Raw genomic sequence first — 26,608 nt, forward strand, 5'->3', positions numbered from 1 at the left:
GAAAAATGGGCTATGACACCCCTGGGTGCTCTCCATCTGGCTGCAAGTTTTGTTTATTTCTGCTTAATGATCAAAAATTTGAAAAAAGGGATTTAAAGGCAATACCTTGTAAATATATTGCAAAGAATTGAGATTTCCACTTTGCTGGGATGACAGCTGTCAACTAAGAAGTCTTTTGCTATGCCCACATTGGGGATAATTGCATGTGGCCTTGTCCACTCTGCTTTGTCTGTCCATGATCCTTTCCAGTGCAGAGCTATGGGCAAGAGACTGGCAACAAGAGTGGCTCCTTTGAGTCCCAGGGCTAATTGTGATCCTAAGATAGGATGCCTTGGCAGAGCAGCAGAGGCACAGGCTGGGAGAGAGGCTGAGTGGCCAGGGGACTGGTGAAGGCAAGGGAGGAGCTGGGCAGCGGAGCAGGGGGCCAGGAGCAGAGGAGAGGAAGGGGGCGGGGCCAGAGGGGCTAGAGGGGCCAGGAGGGAGCAGGGGGCGGGGCCACCAGTCTGAGGGTCTGATAAGGCTGCGCTCAGACACTGCCAGCCCTTTTGGCTCTGGCCTCTTGGCAGAGCAGCAGAGCAGCAGAGGCACAGGCTAGGAGAGAGGGCTGAGTGGCCAGGGGACTGGCAAAGGCAAGGGAGGAGCTGGGAGGGGAGCAGAGGGCCAGGAACAGCAGAGAGGAAGGAGGCGGGGCTAGAGGGGCCAGGAGGGAGCAGGGGGCGGGGCCATCGGCCTGAGGGACTGATAAGGCATCGTCCCTTGTCTGTGTCCCTTGGCTGCAGCCTGGGCTGTCCGGAGACTCCCTTCCCTGAGACACAGAGGTTTGATTGTTTGTTTGTTTGTTTGTTTGTGCTGTGCTGTGCTGTGCTTTGCTTTGTTTTGTTTTTCTTCCAATTTAAGTTTATGTTATCCTTGTGTGTGTGTGCGAGTGGGTTTTTGTCTGGGAGAACTGGGTGAGTGAGAGGAACTGCAGGACAAACATGGCAGGGGACCAAGGTAAGGGATCCCGATGGCAGACCAGGAGATGGCCTTGGCGGGAGCCACGGGTGTTGCTGTCCGCTGTGAGAGCTGTGACATGTTTGCCCTTCTCCCCCAGGAGAGGCAGGGATACACTTGCCCTTGGTGCAAGTTGGTGACCCTGCTAGAGGAGGAGGTGAGGGGCCTGAGGGCTGAGAGAGCCCTCCAGACCCCCCCGGAGTAGCCCCCCTCTGGACAGAGGGTTGAGGGAGAGGCCGTGGAGCAGCTGTGGAGACATGGAGGCATGTCACCCACAGGAGGGGGAGGCCAGCACGGCCTCTTCCTTCTCCTGGCACCAATCTGGAGCTGGGAAACAGGTTCTCTCCACTTGGGGAGGCTGGGGCTAATGAGGCCTCAGGGGACCAGCAGGACCCCCAGCCTGGGATGTCAGGTGGCAAGGGGGCTGCTGCGGGAGAGGCAAGGGCCAGGGCATGGCTGCCCACCAGCACCGGGAAGGTACGGCAGCGGGTGATTGTTTCTGGGGATTCCCTGCTGAGGGGCACTGAGCTGGCGGTGTGCCGCCCCAACCTGGAGACAAGGGAGGTTTGCTGCCTGCTGGGCGCACGCATCCAGCATGTGAAGGACAAAGTGGAGCGTCTTGTTCACTCTGGGGGTCACCAGCCGCTCCTGGTGATCCATGTGGGCACAAACGATGTGGCCAGGCAGGGTGTGGTTGGGACCACCAGGGACTTTGAGGCCTTGGGGAAGAAACTCAGGGAGCTGAAGGGACAAGTGGCCTCCTTGTCAATCTTACCTGTCCGGGGATTTGGGCCAGGAAGGGACACGAGGGCCTCTGAGGTGAATGACTGGCTTAGGGTGTGGTGCCAGAAGGAATGCTTCGGGTTCCTCGACCACAGCACTCGTTTTCTTGCAAGGGACGGGTTATACCTCACGAGGATGGGGAAAAGGTTCTTTGGAGATGCTCTAGTGAGCTTCATCCGGAAGACTTTAAACTGAGCTGGGGGGGGGGGGAGGTTCAGGCCCCCCAGTAACGTGTCTGCACTGGACAAGTGTGGGGGGAGGATCAGGGCTCTGGGAGCAGGGTTTTAGAGGTACTGCAGGAACTGACAGGACTCCTCCAGAGAGGGGCCAGGTATCAGGGAGGATGGAAGGAAGGAGGAGGCTGGGAACTCCAAGGAAAGGAAGCGGTGGGAAGGAGTTGAGGTGCATGTACACCAATGCTAGGAGCATGGGTAATAAGCAGGAAGAGCTTGAAGTTCTCCTGGGAATAGGAGGGTATGATCTGGTGGGAATCACAGAAACTTGGTGGGATGAAAGGCAAGTCTGGAATGTGAACATAGAAGGGTATCACCTTTTTAGAAAGGGAAAGGGAAAGAGAGGTGGGGGCATGTCAGAGAAGGGATAGGATGCAGTGAGATAGAATGCAGCACAGATGGGGATTCGGTAGAGGCAGTCTGGGTGAAACTTCGGGGTTTTGACAGGGAAAGAGACCTGACAGTGGGGGTATGTTATCACCCTCCAGGTCAACTTGAGACCCTGGATGATGTCCTGACAGACCAGATTCTAAGGATATCTTGGGGGAGAGACACAGTAATTATGGGAGATTTCAATCTCCCAGATATTACTTGGGAGACTCACTCGGAGGTGACAGCCAGGTCATGTCACTTCCTAGAAGCTACTGAGGGAGCGTTTTTCACACAGTGGGTCCGAGAGGCGATGAGGGGGGAAAACATCCTTGACTTGGTCTTGACCAATAGCGAGGAGCTGATAGATGAAGTACAGATTAGGGGAGCTCTGGGTGCGAGTGATCACTCCATCCTTTGCTTTGAGATCAGGGGACTGGGGACGTGCAGCAGGTCGAGCACTAGAAGCTGGGACTTCAAGAGGGTCAACTTTGGCCAACTGAAGGCCAGACTGGGGAAAGTCTCCTGGGATAGGTTACTGGAAGGTAAGCGAGTTGAGGAGGGGTGGATAGCACTCAAAAGGGAGGTTTTGGAGGCACAAGCCTTGACAATACCTCTAAGTCAGTAAGGTGGGGAGGAGGAGGAGAAAAGGATGCGAAAAGGAGGTGGTTAGAGGGATTAGACGAAAGAGGAACCTCCGTAGGAAATGGGTACTGGGGGAAATAAACAAAAGGGTATACCGGGAGGAGGAGGCCCGTTGCAGAAGGATTCTTCGCAAGGCAAAGGCTGATTACGAGCTGAGACTTGCCAAGAATATCAAGAGCAACAAAAAGGGCTTCTTTCAGCATGTAAATAGGAAGAGGAAGGGGAGACAAGTGGTGGGACCACTAAATAAGGAGGAAGGAGATCCAGTGACTGATATGAGGGAACAGGCACAGAAGCTAAATGACTATTTTGCCTCTGTGTTCTCCCCAAAGCAGGACGGCATAGAAGATTAGATGAGGCTGGGGACTTAGGGGCACAGATTAGAGTCACTCCCCTTGAAGTCGAGGGGCTCCTCAGGGCATTGGACATTACAAAGGCGCCAGGCCCTGACGGGTTACACCCGAGATTACTTACAGAGTTGGCAGGGGTTCTCTCACGCCCGCTGGCCTCCATTTTTGAGAACTCGTGGAGAACGGGTGAAGTTCCAGAGGACTGGAGGGTGGCATCAGTGGTCCCAATTTTCAAAAAGGGTAGTAGAAAGGACATGGGGAATTATAGACCAGTTAGCCTTACATCCATTGCAGGAAAAACAATGGAAAGGCTCGTAATACCGAGAGATCTAGTGATGCTAGATAGGGAAGGGAGGCTGACAACCACACAACACGGCTTCTGCAAAAACAGGTCCTGCCAGACAAACCTTGTGGAATTCTATGACAAGGTTTCGAGATGGCTAGATGGAGGGGATGCAGTGGATGTGGTATACCTGGATTTCAGCAAGGCCTTTGACAAAGTGCCGCATGATATCCTGGTGGAGAAACTGAGGAGTTTTGAGATACACCAAAGCACTGTCCGGTTGGTTAGGGCATGGTTGACTGATCGAAAGCAGAAGGTAACCATTAGCGGGGGAATCATTGGAATGGCAGCCAGTGACAAGCGGGGTCCCCCAGGGCTCTGTCCTGGGGCCGATGCTGTTTAATCTTTTCATTAACGACATGGAAGAAGGGGTGAACAGTCTGCTGATCAAATTCACAGATGACACTAAAACTGAAGCAGTGGCCACAACTGAGGAGCAGGTACTCCAGATCCAAAAGGATCTGGACAGACTGTGGAAGTGGGCAGGAGACAACAGGATGACATTCAATGAGGATAAGTGCAAGGTCTTGCACTTGGGGCATCGGAATGGGTGTCATAAGTACAGGTTAGGGGACAAGTGCCTGGAGAACAGCACTTGTGAAAGGGACCTCAGGGTACTGGTTGACTGCAGGCTAAACATGAGTCAGCAGTGTGATGCAATGATCAAGAGGGCGAACGTCACCCTTGGTTGCATAGCCAGAAGTGTGGCTTCTAGATCAAGAGAGGTATTACTCCCACTCTACACAACTCTGGTGTGCCCGCAATTGGAGTATTGTGTTCAGTTTTGGTCCCCTCATTACAGAAAGGATATAGCCAGGTTGGAGTCAGTGCAGCGAAGGGCCACAAGGTTGGTGGCTGGTTTGCAGGGGATGGGGTATGAGGCGAGACTGAGGGAACTGTGTCTCTTCAGCCTGGAGAAGAGGAGACTCAGAGGGGATCTGTTGGCAACATACAGGTATGTGAGGGGATGTCACATGGAGATGGGTAGAGACCTGTTCTCCCCTGCAGAGGAAGGCAGGACGTGCTCCAACGAGGCAAAGCTCAGGGAGCCAAGGTTCCATTTGGATGCCAGCAAGCACTTCCTAACAGTCAGGACCCCGAGGGTGTGGAATGGGCTTCCATGAGAGGTCGTTGAGGCCCCATCGGTGTGGGTGTTCAAGGATAGGCTGGACGTCCACATGGTGGGCATGTCGTGAGCAGAGCCGGCTGGTGCCGCAGGTCAGACTAGATGGCCTGGGAGACCCCTTCTGATTCGCTCCGTTTCTATGTTTCTATGCCCTTTCTCTTTCCTACTGGTAGATTCCAGGACTAAAAATATGGCTTCTGCAATGCCCAGATTGCTAAATCTCAGCATGTATAAAGGTGATTCTCAGCATAAGGAAATATTTTTCTTATGTACTAGGTCACTGTTTGACCGGCAAAGGCTTGCCAGGATTTCAGACTGAAATATTTCTCTTGAAATCTGTTAATGACTCCATTTATTGCTATGTTTTGCATAGGAATGATCTGGTTTATGGTGCAGTCTAAAAGGGGAACAGTAAGGTGCTGTACCAGAATACTCAAAGTCTATGCTAATTGGAGTACAAAGTCTTCTGTGAAGGAAGATCTCCCCCTTAGGGATAATTCTTCTGTTCAACAGGTGATTCGTAGAAGCAATCAGAAGAAGACTATCCATGGCTACTCTCAGGCTCCACTTTCAGAATTATCAGCTGCTGGACTGCAACAACCAGAAAAGTTGCATGCTCAAGAACTTCTCAACGCAGCTGGTTGGCCACTGCGAGAAACAGGAAGTTGGACTGGATGGAGGTTTGGTTTGATCCAGCAGAGCAGTTCTTATGATATCATGATTCCCCAGTACATCAGAATAGATTTGATGAGACGTGGAAGAACAAGAGGATATCATTCTGGATCAGGCCAAAAGCCTACTTAGTCCAGCACTCAGCTCCCACACAGGCCAGTCAGGAGCCCCAGAGAGAAGCCTCCAAGCAGGACATGCGTGCAGTTGCTTCCGAGCGATGGGTAGGCACAGGCACTCCGCCACCGATGCTGGAGACCGAGTGTGTGAGAGTGTGCACACCCTCTGGATGTGCACCACTCTTGTCCTTAATTAGCCATTGCACACACTTTCTTTGGCCTTCATCAAAGGAAGGCTGAGACAAACGAAGAATAATGGCCAATGAAGCATGAATTCTGGGCACAATTCTTTATTTCTGCTGTTCAGCCAGCTCTGGAGGAGACATTTCTGAAGGTGCCACACACTCCTGAGGTTTGCTTCAGGTGTGTTTGCAGCAGAGCATGTGGGCATCACATGCATTTCCAATTATCATTGGGCAGACCCTGCTGTTGGGCATTCAGTCATGTTCTTAAGACCCATCTCTTCACTCAGGTATTTCCTGAGCCACGATAGGCTGTGTTACTTAGCATGAAGTATAATTGTTCATCCATAAGGATTTAATATTATATTCTCATACTGTGGTGCTCTATTGATTGATTTTAAGAGTAACAATAATGGATGCCCATCACATTCATAAATTGCAGGGAGTGGATATAAACACATATAATAAAAAATAAGCTACACTGGAGTGTGTTTCTTTCCTGTAGAAAAAGGGAGTGTATCCAGAAATTGAGTACATTCCTGTCTTGATGCTGTTGGATCAAGAGGAGGTTATTTGAATTTGACGATGCTTCACCTGGTAAAAAGAAAGAGCAAAGCTACTCAGGAAGGGAGATCTCTAAGGGTGTTTAATAGCTCACAAACATTTTTAATAGGTCATAAATCCAAACAGGTCTCAGTGTTGTTTGCTACATATTGACAATTGAACTAAAATAAGAACCTGCCCTCTTCCAGTTTACAAATGCTTGCTTGGTCTCCTGGAAGTGTGGAACCAGAGGTAGAAACATAAATGACTCAGTAAAGCCCTAAGGAAAGGTGATCACCTGCTTCCTCTGGAAATATTCCAGATTTCAGGGGGAGGTTCACAAAATCCAAAAACCTGAACCTAAACTGTCTCATTCCACATGGAAATCCATTACATACTATGGATGGGTTCACCCTGTAGCAGCTTCCTGTCCTGGCCGGAAGCAACTTTAGAGCACAACCAATAAAACAGAAATATTGCTCAAAGACAAACACAAGTATCACAAGTACCATCCAGGCAAAGATGGTTTGGTGAAGGATGGAGTGAAATCCTTTCTGTTTTTTCATGGTTTTTTCACCTTCTTTGAAAGAGTTGAGAGGAGTGAGGGGGGAAATAGAAAACTGGCAGTACTGATTGGCTTTGCACATTTTTTGACCCAGGCATGTTTCTGCATTTCAACAGAACTTATTATTGCCCAAACTGGACAAAGCAGGAAAAATTCCAAGCCTGAAATGAGCTCAGTATATGAAAGTGTGTTCTTGCATATGTCTAATTTGTTCCACTGTTGCACAGGGAAGCAATCTAAAATAGGCTATTGTAACTTTTTATATGTATTTTAATTTGATTTTAAACATTCTATGATAACCTTTTTATGATATTTCAAATGTTGTTGGTATTTTTATATTGCATTTTATATTGCATTTTTATTTGTTGCTGTAAACTGCCCAGAGAGCTCCAGCTATTGGATGTTATATAAATTAAGTAAGTAAATAAAAAGATTTTGGAAGAGAGCAGGGGAAGAGCTGGCTTAGCATTGCCAATACTTACACAACACAATCTGTGCTAACCCCAGCCACGTGCTGGTCCACCCGGTATACCCAGTGCCCTGGGCTGTTCACGTTGCTGGCTTCGGCAAGATGGAGAATATCAGGAGTACGGGATCCCGGGATGATGTAGTAATTTATTTTGTCTCCATTGTCAAATCCAGCCTGGCAAAGAGACACAAGGGAAAGACTCTGGTTATTTAGAGATGGAGGAGACATTCATCTGGCATTCATTTTAATGAGAACAAACTAAATTTTACACATTTGAACCTATAGGTGACCCAACGCTTGGCCTTTGAAGTTTGCATTTTTTGACATTTTTTCAGTGTTTGCTTTTCTCAGAATTTTTCATCAGAAAAATTCCCCTATCTGTGTCCAAAGGAGCACATTCAAAATGCATTAAAAATTCATCTATTAGGGGAAAGTTTGTGAAAAAAATCCATACAATACTGAAAATGACATTAGCAATACGTTAGGTTTGGAAATGTTTTGCAAATATACATATACACACAGAGATGGCAAAATGCACAGAAATACATTCACATTTTCATGGGTCCATTTTTTTTTGGTGGGGGGGAGTCCTTAATGGAGTGTACATTGTTTTGATACCTTGGCCCCAAACCTCCCACTGCAACAATTGATGTACTATGCAAACACCGTCTAAAGTTACCTGTGCTGGAGTTCCTCCAAGGCCTGTCTTAGGATGGCCCCCACTCACTGTCCCTGTAGTCCATTGGATAGAAGCATAGTTGAATATGGCAAAGGATTTTTCTCCATCGGTAGTCAAGACAGCCTGGAAAGTGTTGACCTGTAGCATGAAGGGAAGAGGGAGACATTTTCTTGGTGACCCCAGTGGAGGCTGGTGGTGCCAATGATAGTGGGATAGTGTGTCCACTTTGGATCTTAATCTGAACTTTAAAGGCTCTATCTATGGTGTTCAACCCTACTTCAACCCTCAATAAGATCAGAACCATGGATAGATCCTTGAAGGTTCAGGCCGCAACCTGGGGCTGATGCATTGATCTGCTGCCATTGGAACCACTAAACTGCACTGGAGTAGTTCCAAGTGGTCTTAGCAGGGGAAACTTCTCAGCAGTGGCTCCTTGGCAAATTTTGAAGTGCAGCTGATCACCATGACTGTCTTCATAGGCACAGCCCCAAGGAGAGTCCAACATTATATACAGCTGTGTTGATCCATAACAACAAACCCATTTTAGCAGTTTCCATATCTCTGTGGTCCTTCTACAAAGCTATTAGATCCTAATTGCCTATGCAGGACCAGACACTCCAAGCTGCTTTGCATGGCACCAGGAACTGTCCACAATCATACATGGTTGCTGAGCATAGTCACTCTCCACCCTGCGGCCAGCTATTGTGAAGATTGCACAAGTGACGAGTGATTGCACAAGTGAGGGTAGCAAGTGATGCCAGTAGCTGTGAAGATGAAAGGCATAACTTAGCCTCCTTGTCTGCTATGTATAACTAGAGTTTGGCAAGTTCCCCAAACTACTTCCTATTTATATGAACTTGCTCCACCTGGAAAATCAGAGGAGCCTAGATTAGGAGCATCCAGACTTACTGGACCAGTGGGCACATCTTCAGTTTGGATCAAGGGTTTTGGGGGTTGTCACAAAATGGTGGGCATGGTCAGGCAGAAAGCCTTCATTTCCCAGAAGCCAGGCCAATCAGACTCAGCTTGCCCAGGAACTCAATGCAAGGTGGAGGTGGGGTCTGAGCTCTAAAACATGAAGTAATTCTTATGAACTCAAATAAAACTGTTACTGAGGGACAGCCCTTTGCTTTGAAGCTTATGCTCCCCTTGGTTTATAACTCCATATATAAAACAAAAACAAAACAAAGATGGGAAGGGCAGGAGGCCAAGAGAGATTCTGTAGTCACTATGGTGCCAATGGACAATATGTAGCTCATTTCCCAACCAAGAATGGACTCTCCCCAGGTTAAAACATGTTGAGGGCCACTTGATCTATCTTGGGTATGTCCAATCATGCAGGTTCTTCCCATCAAATTGGTCCTCCCTTGTGCTAGAGGACTGATGTGTTACAGAACCAACTTCTTGGTCCATTGAAAGGTTCTCCTAGCCAACAAGAAGATGCTAATGGATAATCAGCAATTCTACAGCTTGGAGAAGGATAATGCCTTGTCCAGCTCAGAGAAAGACCTACTTTTTTTGATCTAGATCCAAAATAGGCCACACGGTCCCAGGTAGCGATGAAGGCCCAGGTAGCTGTGAACGGGATGTCAGGGAAGTACTCATTGATGTCTGTAGTGCAGCGGTCAAGCAGTTTTGGGTTCTGAGTCTGCCGCCAGAAGACGTTCCCACCCGCACGTGTGTTTATGTCACTCCAAAATGGGGCAATAAGGGGAGGTCCACCATCCCGGGGTAAACTGTCTGGAGTCAGTGAAGTCACTGGAACTGTTTCACCCAAGGAAATCAAACCATTGTTGTCCACCTGCAGAAAGGGGGACAAAGGGAGAGCGATGGACAGAGACAGACTCACAGTTGAATATGGCAGAGTTGTTATGAATCAGCTGCAGAAAGAAGAGAGGTCATGGAGGAAAGTGAGTGGTTTGGAAAACCTCCATCAAACATGCCTTGGTCCTTGTAGCACTCTGCTGCACTCTCAGATTGCAGATTCTCAGTGGCTTTATGAATAATTGGATTTATCAAGCATTCTGTAATTTTACATAATTGGCATGGTGGGGCATGACAAGAGGGAGCTACAGCAAACAGGCATTTTAGTCGGTTAGAGCTCAGGTTAGATCTTGGAACTGTTGAAAGGAAATGCACTAAAAGCGGAACAACCCCAAAACAACAGTGAAGAGGACCCCGGGCAGCAAGAATATTCTCAAAGACTCCTCAATCCATGGTTCCCTATATTCTTTAAGGAAAGCTATGAATTTTACTGGTATTAAAAATATTTTTTTGGCGTGAAGACAGGCCCTAGCTTTCTGATTGCATATATTGAATGTTGGATTTTTATGTGTAATTATTACACCGTTGGCTCTGCTTTGCAGTCATTTTTTTATTTATTATGTTCTATTGTATTTCAATGTATTTTATTGTGTTGTAAGCCGCCCCGAGGCTTCGGCAAGGGGCAGCATAGAAATGTTATAATAATAATAATAATAATAATAATAATAATAATAATAATAATAATAATAATAATAATCTTTGTTGTATGCTGCCCTGATATTTTTTTCTCATTAATTTCAGGAAAGTGAGATAAATAGCTCAATTTCCCACCATATTTGTGGTACACATTTGTTTCCATGACTCCTGAGAGGGAAGATTCTATGTAGCAGCCTTGCTCTGGATGGTTTCCTCCAGATGTATTGAGTAAAATTCCCATAATATGGACAGGTAAATCCACACCTATGGAGGTCAATACCTTGGGCAAGTCTGCTATAGAAAAAGCATATATATGAATGACCTTTATACAAAAGGTATCAAAGGGTCATTGATGATCCATTCCCACCATGCCAAATGATGCTTCTTGTGTGCACTGGAGCTCCTCACAAATCAAGGTGTACATGATATACAAAAGAGGAAGTAAGAAGCAGAGGCAGGCAGAGCTCTGTTATGGAGTCTGATAGAGAATCACATCACTGCACCTCCTTCTGGCCAAGTGTTACATACATAGAGGGTGCTGTACTTCTTGCCATAGAAGGGGAAGGGAACTGCAACAGAGACCGCTGGGGATTCTGCATCATCTGATTTGGGATTCTTCATGTCACCTTGGTCTGTCCCATAAGAATACAGAAACAATTCTAGAGTAGAAGAGAACACCTTGTTATTAGGTCAAGAAATCCTGCTCAGAAACGAGTTTTACAAAAGGTTGCTGTGAGGTGCGGAAATGCAATGTATTATCTTGGCTGTTCCCCTCTCCCCCCACCACCTCAAAGGGAACTACCAGGAAGCCTTAATGCAACAGGAACTGCTTGCAACTGCTTGCTTAGACTTCTCTACCTTACTTGTGGCCAGATACATTAGGGAAAGCATTCCATCCTATTTCTTTTAAGAGAGAAGGGATTTTCCAAACCTTCTGGAAGGTTCATCATTAGCATATTATTAGCTGAGGTTCTGCATCCTCCAAAATTTCAGGACCTCTCTGTGAGGCTCTCTGTGAGAGTGTTGGTGTATCTGTTAGGGAGCATTGAATGGCAGCCAGCACCTTGAAAAATGGCAAAGAGCATTTAGGGCGTTTCCACAAAAAGCATTTATTGTGCTATGAACTCCTTTATCCTCTGTTTCATTGCAGCATTGAGATCGGAGCTTTACACAGGCAGTCCCTGAGTGACAAACATCTGAGTTATGAACTATCCATGCTTACTTATGAACTGCCATAAAGCCTATTAGTTTTTTAAGAATTACTGCAGAAAATCATCATCACTGTAGGGAAAAAAGAAGTGAAAGGGAGGGGATGGTCTCCAAAGCATGCCTTCCTGCTCTGCCCATCTAGAGAGAAACATCTCTCCAGCATTTCCTTGCTGCAAAGAGGAGGTCCTGGTGAGTTTGGGCAGGGGAGAGACTACAGAAATTCATGATTTTTTTCCATTGTCATGGGGACCCTGCACCCCTAGCCCCTGCAAATATGGAGGGACAATGATACATGATCAACTTACATAACATTCAACTTAAAGACAATTTGCCTTTTTCTCAGGGACAGAATTCATTTATAACCTGGGGACTGCCTATACAACGAACTCTCATTTCCTGCTTTTCTGTGACACAACCTCTAGATGGAGCTGAGCTATAGCAATTTAACTTAAATATACCAGCAGAGAGAATGCTACTTTCCTCATTGTAATTCAAGAGCTCATCTCCCTCGAAAGAGATTCGAAAGAGGAGGAAGGGGGGGAAAGCCCTTAGAAAAAACTGCAAAGTGGTTTTATCTTTCTAAGGATGGAAGGTTTCAGAAAAGAACAATCTGAAGCTTCCCCAAATCAGAAAACATCTGGGAAATATCAACTCAGCTCTATCTTCTCTATGCCCCTCCTGCCTCTGAAATGACAAGTGAGGCAGAGAAAAGGACTGCATTTGGCAATCCATCCTCCAGATGCTGATTCCTGTCATAGATTCTCATCTCTTGAATCATTTTAAATGTGTTTCCTAGAGAAAGTCTTGTACATTGTCATGAGAAATCTCCAATGCCTGTCTCTCCCTGCAGGGAACCTCTGTCAAGCCCCTGTTAAGGTCAGTGCTTTACATTTGGTATCACCTGCAAATGCTAATGCTTGTGCTAATTAGGAGGGCTTAATGGCCTTGTGCTGACATACACAATGATCCGTACAGTGCTGTTGCACACGACATTCTTGTTCTAAACTTTCCATCCATGTCAAAATAACCCTGTTCTTTTTCTTCCAAGGGTGGTCAGCAATATCAGGTGAGGGCCACATGAAAGCTTATATTTAGGGTTGCAACAAAGCTCCAGTTGGAATCCAGTCCTCTTCAGCTCATGGATTTTATGTTTGACCTGGTTTTAAAAGTGAGCCAAGCCAAGAGGAAGCCCACAAACTCTCATGGAACAAAGACTGAACTTGCAACCATCTTCTGCATTGTGTGCAGCACAAACCAGAGGGATGCTGGTTTGGCAGAGTTCATGCAGGACTGGCCAGGGATGTGGACTCATGGGCATGACAAAGAAGACCAGAGCCCAGGGCACCTAGCCCTAGGAATCCAACAGATCCCCACTCCCCAAAACACATTCTTCCACATCTCTTGTTGCATTTGAAATAATGTCAGCAGCATAGCACTTGATTACCTTCTATAGGGATGCATGAGGAATCTGATGCAGGGTGGATGTCTGAGGGATTTTCATGATTCCTGCCCTCACCCTGATTCTGGTTCACCAGCCCTGTGTTAGTGCTGACTCACTATGGCAAGAGTTGAGTCAGCCCATGGATTGCTGTCTCTAAGATAATCGGCAGTTTGTGCTTGAAGTGCTTTACAAGTGCTTGAAGACCACATGCTCTTCACATGCCATTTTATGCAAATCATCTAATCTTACAAAAATTGCACCAGATTTTTATAGGGACCATTTTACCAAAAACAAACAAAACAAACAACCAAAAGCCAAAAACCAAAAATGAAAAAGTGAAAAAATCAAAAATAAAAAAACCAAAAGACAAGGAAATGAGAAACAAGAAACAAAAAACTGAAAAAAAAAACTCCAAACCAAAAAACAAAACTACAAGGACAAGGACAAATTTCTCTGATGTGGGCAAATTGTGTAAATTTGCACAAATTTCCTTTCCACTTCTTTCAAACATACAGACTGTGACCTGTCTTAGAGAAGGAAATCTGCAGAATAAAACCAACTCGGCCTGCTTCAAATATCAGGATGGGAGTGGCAGGAAGCCCACCAAGCACCAATGAGCCAGATTTCTAGGCATATCCACACCATCCTAAAGAATCCCACATCTCAAATCTCCATCTCTCAACCCAACTGCATCTTACCTTCAGACTTTGGGACTGGAGGCACCAGGGCTGATCCTAAAAAGTGGCAACAAAGAGACTCTCATCAGAGATGTGCGTGTTACCTACACAGAGACTGAGGCCATTGTGTGCGACAAAGAATCACAGAGCTGCTAGTTGTCCAATAAAGCAAAGATAGCTAGTGGATACCTCACTCTGAGAGCAGGAGCTTAACAAATTCCTCAAAGGAAAATACCTTGGAAGATCAAATGCTTATACATAAAGCCGTGGTGGGGCAGTAGGTAACATGTTGGACCAAGACTCTGGGAAGCCAGATTCTAGTCCCTCCTTTATTTATTTATTAGAATTATATCCTGCCTTGTTTTCCTACAAAATGGCTTACATCATTCTTCTCTTCCTGCTTTCAACTTTATCCCCACAACAACAACCCTATGAGGTAGGTTGGGCTGAGAGTCTGTGACTGGCCCATATTCAGCCAGTGGGCCATGATTTGGTAGGACTAGAAGCCAGATTGCCTGAGTCCCAGTCCTGCGCTCTTAACCCCACTGGCTCTCCTTGGCCAGGAATTTCATTGGGTGACTTTTGACTAGATACTGACTCTGCCTAGCTGGCCTCAGTTGCTGTGAGGATAACATGGAAAGGAAGAGAAATGCATCTACTCCTTTGGGATCCTTGAAGGAAAAGGGTGGCATATAAAGAAATGAATTCCAAACAATTTCCATAGCTGACCATTCAGTCTCTGCTTATATGGCTAAAGCTACACCATCCATGCAGAAGACAGAGGTATCAGCATGCATAGGGGAACCCACTATAAATAAAAACATAAATAGAAGAAAACCTAAGGGGTGGGGTGGGAAACATTGTGGGCATTGTTCTCATAATAATAATAATAATAATAATAATAATAATAATAATAATAATAATATAACTCCAGTTCTCCGTCAGTTTCACTGGCTCCCCATTGAAGTCCAGCCCAATTCAAGGTGTTGGTTATCACCTACAAAGCCCTTAACGGCTTGGGACCTGGTTATCTAAAGGAGCGCTTGCATCCATATATGCCTGCCCACCCCCTGAGATTGGCAGCAGAGGCCCTTCTCTGGGAACCCTCTGTGAAAGATATTAGGAGGGTGAGTACCTGGAGGAGGGCCTTCTTTGCGGTGGCGCACCACCTATGGAATGCGCTCCCCAGAGAGAGGTCCGCCTGGTGCAGTCAAATTTGTTTTTTGGTGCCAGGCCAAGACCTTTTTATTCAAAGGTCATTTTAACTGTTAATACTATTTATTTATTTTATTCTTCAGCCAGGGTGGCTTATTTTATATTGTTAATTGTTTTATATTTTTACTGTATAATATTTTAATTGATATATTTGTGAGCAGCCCCGAGGCTTTTTGCAAATGGGGTGGCATAAAAATAGTTTAAATAAATAAACAAACAAACACAGATGAGGACTGAGCATACTTGATGGCCACTCTGTCTGTTGTGGGGGACATTTTTTTTTAATTGCTGTTATTGGATTTAGATTTTGCTTCTATGAACCATTTTGAAGCACCATACAGTTGAGGAAAATCTATTATATTTAGGGATGTGCAAAGTGGTAAAATTCAAGCTTCTTAAAGGTCTCTAAATTCCTTTTCACAATTCATTCTGACTTCAGTCCATAGCAGCTCAAGTCCATATCAATAAAATCACTCTGACTAATGGCCTAATCACAGATAAGTTTAGGGGTCCATCAGAAATACTTCTGGTTCTAGAAAAGTTGTAGAATATAGCTTAGTTGCTTGATATATCAAAGATAGAAAGTGGAAACAGGACAAAATTAAACAGAAGTGTGAGCTGTATTATTCTTAGTGCACCAAAAAAAGTCGCATGAAGTTCATGAACACTTGGGTTTCAACTAGATTGTGAACTGTGAACTAGATTGGGATCAGCATTCTCCAGGATATGGTATCTCATTTCTGATAAGTGTGGCCCAGTTTTCGGACTAAAGAAGTCTTCAGTCCAAATTTAGTTCTCATTTCAAATCCACCTTACCTTTTGGGATTGAGACAGAAGATGTTGGCCTTGATCCTAAAAAGCAACAAAGAATGAGACCATCACACCTGTTACACACATGATAAAAGGCTCCAACTAAGATCAGTTCTACAATCTCAGAACCAAAAAGCACCATCAGATTCCATGGCAACACAAGACTGAGATGAAATCAGTCTAGCAAAAATCAAGCTTGAAAGCTTAGTTCCTGCAAAACAAAGGTGAGCTGAACTGAAATTCTCTTCTGGTATGGTGAGAATTCACCATCATGTATCAGCTTGCCATATTGCTATGAAAGATGAGGATAGCAAAGAAATTGCTGTTGTTGTTGCTAGTTGCGAAGTCGCATCCGACCCATTACGACCCCATGGACAACACTCCTCCAGGCCTTCCTGTCCTCCACCTTCCCCCGGAGTCCACTTAAGCTCACACCAACTGCTTCAGTGACTCCATCTTGAGACCTCATTCTCTGCCATCCCCTTCTTCTTTTTCCATCAATTGTTCCCAGCATTAGGGTCTTCTCCAGTGAATCCTTCCTTCTCATTAGGTGGCCAAAGTATTTGAGCTTCATCTTCAGTATCTGGCCTTCTAAAGAGCAGTCAGGGTTGATCTCCTCTAGGACTGACTGGTTTGATCTTCTTGCAGTCCAAGGGACTCGCAGGAGTCTCCTTCAGAACCACAATTCAAAGGCCTCATTTCTTCAGCACTCAGCCTTCCTTATGGACCGGCTTTCACAGCTATACATTGTATCTTGACTATATGCACTTTTGTTGGCAGGGTGATGTCTCTGCTTTTTAGTATGCTATCTAGATTTGCCATAGCTTTCCTCCCCAGGAGCAACCGTCTTTTAATTTCTTGGTTGTAGTCACTGTCTGTGGTGATCTTGGAGCCCAAGAAAATAAAATCTGTCACTACCTCCATTTCTTCCCCATCTATTTGCCAGGAAGTGAGAGGACCAGATGCCATGATCTTAGTTTTCTTGATGTTGAGTTTCAAGTCAACTTTTGTGCCCTCCTCTTTCACCTCTTAAGTTCCTCTTCACTTTCACCATTAGAGTGGTATCATTTGCATATCTGAGGTTGTGGATATTTCTCCTAGCAATCTGAATTCCAACTTGTGATTCATCTAGCCCTGCCCTTCTCATGATGTGCTCTGCATATAAGTTAAATAGGAAGGGTGACAGTATACAGCCTTGCCAAACTCCTTTCTCAACTTTGAACCAATCAGTGGTTCCATGTCCAGTTCTCATTGTTGCTTCTTGACCTGCATATAGGTTTCTCAAGAGACATATAAGATGGTCTGGTACTCCCATCTCTTTACGAACTTGCCACAATTTGTTGTGATTCACATAATCAAAGGATTAGCATAGTCAATGAAGGAGATGTTTTTCTGGAACTCCCTAGCTTTCTCCATGATCCAGTGGACCATTTCACTGGTTTTCTCTTAGGACAGGAGAAATGTCCTATAGTTTCTTAAGGTTGGGGTTCACCATAAAAGATGGCAGAAGACCATCTCCTTCTTTTGCCTTTTTTTTGGGGGGGGGGGTCTGCCAGTTCTTTTCCTGTACAGTGACTCAGTCAGGTGTGATTTGTGGTGCACAACAGAGTGTGTGCTTTTATTGCCAATTAATAGTTTGGTGACCATGAAATGGTGGCTGCCAGTTCCATAGTTCAACTATGTATTGTTTGGCAGCCTGGCAGCCATTTCATTATCATTCTTAATGCCCTGAATCCATCGCCATTCCACTGGATGCTGGTGGGTTCCTTCAGAGGAAATTTAGTTCAGCAGGGTTCTCCTGGGTGGGTAAGAAAAAGAACAAAATGGGGGAAATGCTTTCAGAAAAATACAGTACCTCAAGGAGCAAAGGATGAGAATAGCATTGGGCATAACCAGGGGCTGTGTTGGGATATTTAAACCAGATGCATGCAAATATACTTTAAAAGAATCTCCCAGTGAAACCCATGAAAATCTCCACAGCCTGCGGTCAAACTGTCCCTTCCATGCAAGCGAATGAGAATACTTACTGCAGGAGCAAAGAGCCACAGAGCCATAGCCATCACGGTAAGAACCTCCAAAGGTGACGACCCCAAAAGAAGAAGTGAGGTGCTCTATGGGAAGCACTGTAGCTTTTGTGCCCAGGGAGAGTTCAGCCCAAGAATATTCTGTGCCAGGAATAGCCTGCCACTGGATATTTTCAATGGGCTTCTTTGCTAATTGGATCTGGCTGGATTCTGAAGTAATAGCAATGATGATGATATAATTATCATTCTGCCCCATCCCATCAATATGGTACTGCCTGCAATAGCTTTCTAAGGCTGGGATATTGATGAGGAATGGGTCGTAGAGTTGGCTTCCTTCAGGAGCATCAGCAGAAAGGGGGATTAGCTGGTCGTAGGATAGGTTTCCACTTATGGTACCACCAGAGAAGAAGAGGACTTGGATTCTCTCATCTGCAGAGATAAAGAGTGGCTGAGAGCTCTTTGTGGCAATCTGGATAACTTCACCAGCCACCATATTACGGGTGCGTTTTTGGAGCCCAGACTGGTAACTGATAGAAGTATTTTGGGAAGCAAGGACATATGTAATGTAAAATTTGCTTTGATAGGATAGAGAAGGGACAATGTAGGTGGTTCCCCAGCTGGATACAGGCAAGAGCTGCTCAACTACATGGTCACAGGCTGTGTGCTTCCTAGCACAACTGTGTCCACTCAAGACAGCCACAGGTTCCACAGATTCCACCCTGGTGCCAGACAGATCATCAGAGCTTTGCAGCTGGATTGCCTGGAAGGCCTTAAGGTCAACAACCAGCCGGCTTCCTGCAGGATAAGACAGCCCTCTGAACGTCACAGCCCCAGTCAGGAGAATGTCTACTAGAGTAGGAGAGTTATGAGCTACAACTGCAAATTCTTTGAAGGTGTTTTCTAGGTCACCTGATGGTGTAACTACATAATACAATTTGCCCAATTGTTCAACTGGGTACACAACTGTGGAACCACTTGAGTAGAGCTTGTGGTTGCAGGAGAAGACAGAGATGTCCTTGTTGGCTTGGATCTTCACAGTCCCGTCGAACAAGCCTGAGTCCAACATTTCAAGGGAACTGGGAAGCTGGATTGATACTACTTGCCCTTCATTGACAGTAACAGTTTTCTGGAAGTTAGGGTTGTTCACAGTCACTAGGACATTGGTTTCAGGATGGTAGCCATTAATAAGCAGCGTGAACTTAGGATCAGGCTGGCTTTGCCTGAGGTTGTATAAAAATGCAGTGACAAATTCCTTCCCATGGGATCTTGCTACACAGGTCCCTAAAAACAAATACAAATAAAATGGATTTAAAAAGAATGCGTCATTATGAAAGGAGGAGATAGGATCAGACATCATGTATCATAATGAAAGCATATAAATGTATAATGCAGCCAAATCTGGAAATCTGCATGTTGCCCTGGATGCTCCATCTCAGAAAGGACTTCCAGAAGACAGGGGTGAGGATGTAATCTCTGACACAGAGGTAGTAGGCAGCTGTGGTCAAGCTGCCAGGACCAGGGTGCACATACAGGGTGGTGGCTTGCACCAGGTTAGAATGTTAGAGGCAAAAGGCATGATTTTGAGTTCCCAAGGTCAAGAGTCAGCAAGACAACATGGTTCAGGCAAAGCACAGGCCAGGAGCAGGCCAAGGGTCAGCTAAGACAGTAAGATAGTCACAATCAGGAGCAAGGGGAGGTCAGAGAGGATGGGTGCAGTACCTGGTAGGGCAGGGTCAGGTTGGAGACAAGGAGGGAAGCAGGAAAAGGATGGAACTGGGCAGGAGGCAGGCAGGTAGGCAGGCAAGTGAACTGGCAGGTGGATAGGCAGGAGCAAAGTCCCAGTTCAAGACAAAGTAGAAGTCAAAACATGAGGTAACCGCCAGAACAGCTTGTGTTGCTGGGGCAAAGAGCAGCCGTGCAGTGAAGCTGTATATGCAGCTGTCCAGGGCTCCCACCTGCACTGTAGTGTTGCCACACAGCTGCTCCCTGCAAGCACCTGCAGGGGTGTTCCTGGTTCTGCAGATACTTGCAGGGTGACCCAGACTCTGATCCTAACAGAGGGTGTGCAGGAATCAGAAACAGCTATGGGCACAAGTACCTCAATTATCATGATTTTACAGCATGGAAGGAGAAATTTATTTTTCCCCCAGTCATTCTATCAGAATGACCCAATGGCAAGCTAGCCAGATGCAAAATTAAGGCAGGCTTTTAATAATCATGCAGCAGAGACAACACCTGGTAGAATTTACTCTTTTATGCCTTTATTGATGGGGTGGCATATCTTTCCTCTTTTCAATCTGGCTGTTGTTTGCAGTGGCTGCAGTAGACTCAAGACAAGAAAACGAAGGATGAAAGCATCCTGTTCCATGGCTTAACCTCACATGCAGTGAAATCCAAAGTATGCTTACTCAGACATGTGTTCCACTGAGCTCAATGGTTTGCATATTATTGCAGCCTTTGAGAGCAATCTTATGGGTTTCTACCACTTGTTACAGAGGGTTCTGAAGTTGGAGTACTCCCTGTATGCAACAGTCTGCTCACAGGAGGAATAAATGTCTCTTTTAGCATCTCCATCCTCCAAAAAAGAGTTTTTTACACCACACAGCTCTTTGGGCTCATCTGAGACACTTGTCTTAGCAGATTCAAACCTCAGTTTCCTCCTCCTCCTCCTCCTCCTCCTCCTCCTCTTCCCCATTTCCTGAGACTGACTTTTGGGAGAGGGAGTCCCCCAGAGCTTACTTGATCTACTATGCTTATGTTTTTATTTTAATGGTTGTTTGCAATTCAAGCATCATAACCAAGTGGAAAGCAGGGCATGGAATGAATGAAGTAATGTTAATGATCAGTTATACATGGATTTTAACATAAGGTCTGTTTTTGAGGAGGCTCATTTCATTCACTGAAACTCAGAACCCCAATTCACTGACCCTTGTGCAGTGCAATAATGAAGGGAGGAGTGAGACTGGCTGCTAACTCTTTAAGAAGCACTGGGTAGCTAGAACAAAAATGAAATGTGTGTTTGGCTTCTCTCTTCCTTTTTTCCCTTTCCTTTTTTTTGTGGGGGGTTGTGATTCACTCAGTTTACAAATCCAGCATACTCACCACTCAGTAGCATCAAACCAGTCAAACAAAACAGGATCCACCTCATTGTCACGGCTGTAGAACAAGAAAGGATGGATTATGGAATGCACTCCTCAGAGAGGTCCGCCTGGTGCCGTCATGTTTTTGGCACCTGATGTTTTTTGGCACCAGGTTATTTGGCACCTTTTTATTTAATTAATATGTTAATATGTTTTAATATTGAATTTTGTTATTGTATTTTATTAATTTGCAGCCAAAGTGGGTCATCAATTTATTTATGCTGTTAGCCGTCCTGAGAAGTTAGTATTTGGACAGCATACAAATTTTATAAATAAATAAAATAAATTATTGAAAAGAATCCCACCTTGGCAACTTTTTTTGGCCACACACAAAAACTTGGATTCCTATATCCAAGAATTTTTGCCTGACTGACACCTCAGAACCTAAGCAAAACAACTTCTGGAGATGGTATTGCGAGAGCAAGAGCTCAGATTTCTGTGAAGCCAACCTGTCGATTTTGCAGTGGAGCAGCTTCACTGAGTTCAGCAGATTGGGAGGACTTGCAGACTTGGAAATGAAATTTATGCTACTTTTCATTCCTGCACTTGTGCAAATGTACATCTTATTTCTACAGAGTTTACACCTATCAATGCTGATTTGCATTAACCAATGTACACTTGTGTTTTGACAGTAGAACAAAATTCTCCCTCCTCCCCACCCAAAAAGGGTGCTTTGATTAGAGCAGGTGATGGAATGAAGGATGCCTGAGAATCCACAAAACAGAGATAGAACACTTGTAACAAGATCTGCACAATCCTGTTTCTGCACTGACTAGCACCAGTGGCACTGAAGGGCAAAGAGGGAAAACTAAATCAGACTAACCCTTTCACCCTCCCCCCTGCTGCATTTACATTCAGTTCCTCCTGCAACACCTTTCCTCTCCTCCATCTCCCTTCCTTTTCCTTCCCAGCCTTAACAATCATTTGCAATTCATAGTAGTAGTAGCAGTAATATTAATCATCCTCACCATACTCTTTAATCAGCTCCCACTGCCACACCTGCCCCTGAAGTGTGCATGGCAAATCCATAGCACTGGGCATTCCAAGCAAGATGCCCTGAACAGCCTGCAATACTAAGAGCATCTGTTGGCCAAGACCCACCAGTACATCCTAAGCCAGATACTGAAAAACACTGCTCTTTGGACTTCAGCTCCCATCAGCCCCACCTACCATAATCAAAGGAATCTTCGGAATTGTGGATTGAAACATCTGGAGGGCACAAGACTGGGGATGGCTGGACTAGATGGATCCTGCTTTGGCTGTCCGGCCATAGGACTTGCTTTTGATATGACAAGTTCAGCAATAGCAATTGATCAGCATCGCAAAGCAATTGAGAAAGAGCTGATTACCTTCAACTTTCAGTAGAGCTTCTTGGCTTGATGATGATGAAGAAGAAAAAGAACCGCTCTGCCCACTGTCCACAACTCTTAGCTACAGCTCCTCCTTTTATAGAGAACAAAATAACAATGAAAGCCTCTTTCCCAATCAACTTCCAAGGAAGCTCCCAAAACTCAGAAGTCCTTGCTTTATTGGCTGCACAAACGTAAGAGCCAAATACCACAATATATGAAGTCAACTCCTCAAAAGCTATGGAGTCCATCTTTTCAACCCCAAGAGATTAAATTATGTGCTTTAATGTCTGTGATTAAATATAGGTGGGGAGTACCCCAGGATAGGGTTAACTGTTCCCACTGCTAAATGAAGCTGCAGAATTTGCAAAAAAACATGGCACAATATAATTCAGCATTGAAGTTGACACATACAATTCTTCTAAATTAGGAAGTCATAAATTAGAGATAGCTTTTAGCCAATTATAATGACATGATTAGAGTAAGTTTAGCTAATGCAGCCTTTCACAATCACTTAGTCCCCTTATCTCCTGTTTTCCCGGGCATAGTGTATTGTATGAAATCTGAAAGTTCTAACATTGACTCATAGGGCTTTTGCTCAACGAACACTTCTTGCAACACCTCGGTCATCATTTTTCAAAAATCCTTAGCTCATACAAACAAATGAAATCTGCTTTCCTCGATAGTACAGCCAATGTCTTATTGTATTTAATATATAGGGGTTTTTGAATGATCATGCAATAAAGAATATAACCATTCCTCTTCTATTTATACATACTGGCCTCTATCCATATTTAATAGTACATAATTCCTATTGAAGTTGATGAGGCTTCATTCATGACTAATTTAACCCATTCATTTTAGAATGGTCTCAGTTTAGCTAATTTAGTTTGGATCCAAAACACCAGCTGTAAACCCTCCATGAATGCATGATCCCATACACCTTCAGGAATCTCCATCCTCAAGACTTCCTTTTACTGGAACTCCCATCATAAAATGCTGCCATTTGCGATCTGACATGGGCCAACTGCTATTGCATCATTCAGTGTGGAACTGACATTTGTGGCACGGTGAGTGAAGGCATGACATCATTTTCCCATGCTAATAATTGGACTCCACTGTGTCGCAGGATTTTGGCACAGTGACCTAGTCAATATCTGTAGTTTCTCTTTCTCTTGGTTTCTCTTTCCATGGGGATGAGACCCCAAAGAATAAAGTCAGAAATGAGCTCAGAGAATATGCAGCTGGCCAGATATGACCCAAGAGATGCTACAGTCTGGCATGAAGGACAGAACAACAGCTCTCATTCCAGGAAATAAAGCCAGCTGCACTGGCAGATGAATCTGTCTTCAGTACAGATCCACCAATACCCTTGAAGGCAGCAGACTAACTTACGGGCACAGAGCAGTCCTCCTGTTACCACCTCCCAGGGTCCTCCACCTGAAGTCTTACTAACGGTGGGATTGGCCTGCAACTAGCCAGTTATGATATGGCATTTTGCCATTTAAAGAAAAAAAAATACATATTCTGCTGGGGGTTTTTTGTGGCCTTGGAGTTCAACAGCTCTCAACAATCTCTTGGAATCAAGGTCAAGGGCAAGAGAAATTTGAGACATGTTGTATGTTTTAAAAAGGAAAAATTCCAAAGCTGCAATTTTTCTTTGGAACTTATTAATGCATACTGAGTGAGAGCCAAAGCATGTTGGGTCTTCCCCCAAACCACAAACAAAGCTGACACTTTGGCCCATTTCCTTCCATTCCTGAAGAATCTCCATGAGTTTAATTAACTCATGGAAACAACGTGTGCCTTGCCATCAGGAAGAATCCTTCCTGAAACCCAGGGGTCGGGGTATGCCACCATTCAGTGACCTGGTTCTCACAACATGTCAACATGGTGGATTTCCATGTTGTGTGAAGCTGGATCAGTTTCTATAGTGTGGCTAATTTTTCGCAAACAATGGCTTGGCTTAGGGTTGTTGAGACTCATGGTGGCTTCTCGTGACTGGGAAACTCTGTCATGGGTTGCTGGGAATGTGTATCATCCAGCCAAGGGCAAAAAAGCAAAGTAGGGGCTGGGGAAACAAGGGATTTTGCCACAAAGTGCCTGAAATACAGGCCAGAGCTGTTGGGGGACAGAGAAAGACTAAGGGGAAACAACTCACAACCAGCCTGATTGTCTGCCGGGTTAGCAAACAAACAAGCAGCTCATGGGGGCTTATTCACAGGGGGCTTAGCTTGATGTGCATCCTCTCCCGGCATCAATAGTACAGGGGCAGAAGGATTCCTAGCCTCAACTCAGTCTAAGACAATTTATAAATCCACAAATCATAGCCCATTTTAAGACAGAAGTCCATGACTGGCTCAACTCACATCGGACTGAGTTAGCAGTAGCACAGGGTTGACAGAATGGAACTCATGGGACCTAGTCAAGAAAATCCATCAAATTTTGATCCCTTGTTGGGTTCCTCATCTGGATCCAACCATGGAAAACTGATCTAAGAGCAAAGGTGGCTGAAGCTGTGGAGAGCTACACTCTTCCTGCTCTTGCAGTCCACTCTCTTACTTACTTACTTATTTATTTTATTTAAAGTTTTTGTATGCCATCCCCTTGCTATATAGCCTTGGGATGGCTCACACAAATAAATATAATACAAATGCAAATACTTTCTTGGCCCTGCAGCATTGGTCCCAACTTCTTTTTCTTTTCACATTAAGGTTGTAAGATGCCCAGTTGACTCCAGAGCATCTGGAGGGAAAGAGAAAGGAGTGGGAGTAAGGGAGGGTCCATCTGTTCTCACTTATGGACCACTTCTGCTTTAAAAATGAGAAGTGCCCCCTTTGTTTCATCATATTGGCCCATGCCTAGTGTCCACAGCAGGCCTCCTGTTCGTGCATCTAACAGCCACTGGTGGAGGTCAGTTTTTGCTACCCTTTAATGAAGAAAGTACCTTTAGCATCTACAAAAGGCAGAGCTTCTCTACCCTGGTGCCCCAACTCTGGACTTCCCATCCACTGGAGGTCTTGTGCTGCCTTTGCCAGCAGGTGAAAGAACAGCCATCTCTACTGGCACAACCATTTTAAAGCAACCTGACAAATTTGCAGATTCGCAGACTTGCAAATCTGCAGGTTTGTAGATTTGAGTCTCTTTGTTTCTTCAGCTGTTTGAAATAGTTCTATTCTTCCTGAGCTTCTATGATGATACTTAGAACATGTCATTTAAAAAAAAAAAATCCTATTATGTTTTATTACACATTCTAGTTCATTTTATGTACAGCACCCTGAGCTTTTTTTGGGGATGAAGATGTGGTTTATAATATTTTTGGTACCTAATGGGGGTGGCGAAAAATCATGGCACATGGAGGGGTCATGCGTGGGCATTATACAAAGGATCCTTGGACAAAGGACTCAGAGCAGAGAGAGCAGAGCATTGTCTGGTAGACTGGACATGTTTTGTGCAGGTAGAAGGTGGGAGGTGAAAACATGAGGTTGATCTTGAGATAATAGCATAAAAGAATATCCCAAACAGCAGGCATTTCATGAAAACTGTTGTCCACCAAGCGAGAGCCAAGAACAAAATTACCCTTACCATACATTTTACTTTGAAATGTTGGGGTGGAAGGATGCCATTGCCCTCCTATCTTGCTTTTGGGTCTCCTGTGGGCGGCTGGCCCCAGTGCAAACAGAATGCTGGACTGTGTGGGCCTTTGGCCTAATCCAGCAGGGAGCTTCATATGTTCTCATGAGTGTAGGGAGTACCAAAACCATGGAGTGGGTGAAATCTACAGCATTTGAGCAGAATCCTTCATGAAATATTGGAATCACAAGTGGAAAAATGGTGGACCACTACATGGCAATCCACATGTTCCTTTGGGATGTATCCCTTCAGGTGTAGTCAGATCCATGTATATCTAAATTCTCAAAGAACCCCTTCCAAGGTATTTCTGCCTCTGAGCTCTTAAACTGAGTGGAAAGTAAGTCTTGGTTGGGTTTTGATCAATGTCTGCTGTTAGACCTATTTCACTCTTTACTCTCTGTTAAAAAAAAAAAAGTGGGGGAAGTCCCAAAGGTTCAGCGATATTCCTTGGAACGTGCAGGTCACTTTGGGCTGTCTCTGGCACCCAGAACATCTTAAATTATAAACAACAGAGTCACATTCTCAGATGTTTCCAAAGAAATTTTGTCCTAATTCCAAGTGAATCACTTGTGGAAAACAATG

At 44.9% G+C, this 26,608-nt stretch overlaps 1 protein-coding gene across 1 annotated transcript; it reads right to left on the minus strand.

Moving 5' to 3' along the window:
• Positions 1–5,899: 5,899 nt before the first annotated feature.
• Positions 5,900–21,037, minus strand: LOC123025964 (IgGFc-binding protein-like). Its single transcript, XM_044435150.1, has 9 exons — positions 21,007–21,037; positions 17,908–19,185; positions 15,887–15,922; positions 13,877–13,912; positions 11,057–11,187; positions 9,582–9,869; positions 8,069–8,206; positions 7,403–7,563; positions 5,900–6,406 (listed from the first exon to the last, which is right to left on the minus strand). The coding sequence occupies exons 1-9, from the start codon at positions 21,017–21,019 to the stop codon at positions 6,403–6,405; spliced, it is 2,085 nt and encodes a 694-aa protein (XP_044291085.1). The 5' UTR covers positions 21,020–21,037; the 3' UTR covers positions 5,900–6,402.
• Between the last annotated feature and the right edge of the window lie 5,571 nt (positions 21,038–26,608).

This window comes from Varanus komodoensis, unplaced genomic scaffold (genome assembly GCF_004798865.1).
Source record: "Varanus komodoensis strain SLA01 unplaced genomic scaffold, ASM479886v1 scaffold29_1, whole genome shotgun sequence".
Taxonomy (NCBI): domain Eukaryota; kingdom Metazoa; phylum Chordata; class Lepidosauria; order Squamata; family Varanidae; genus Varanus; species Varanus komodoensis.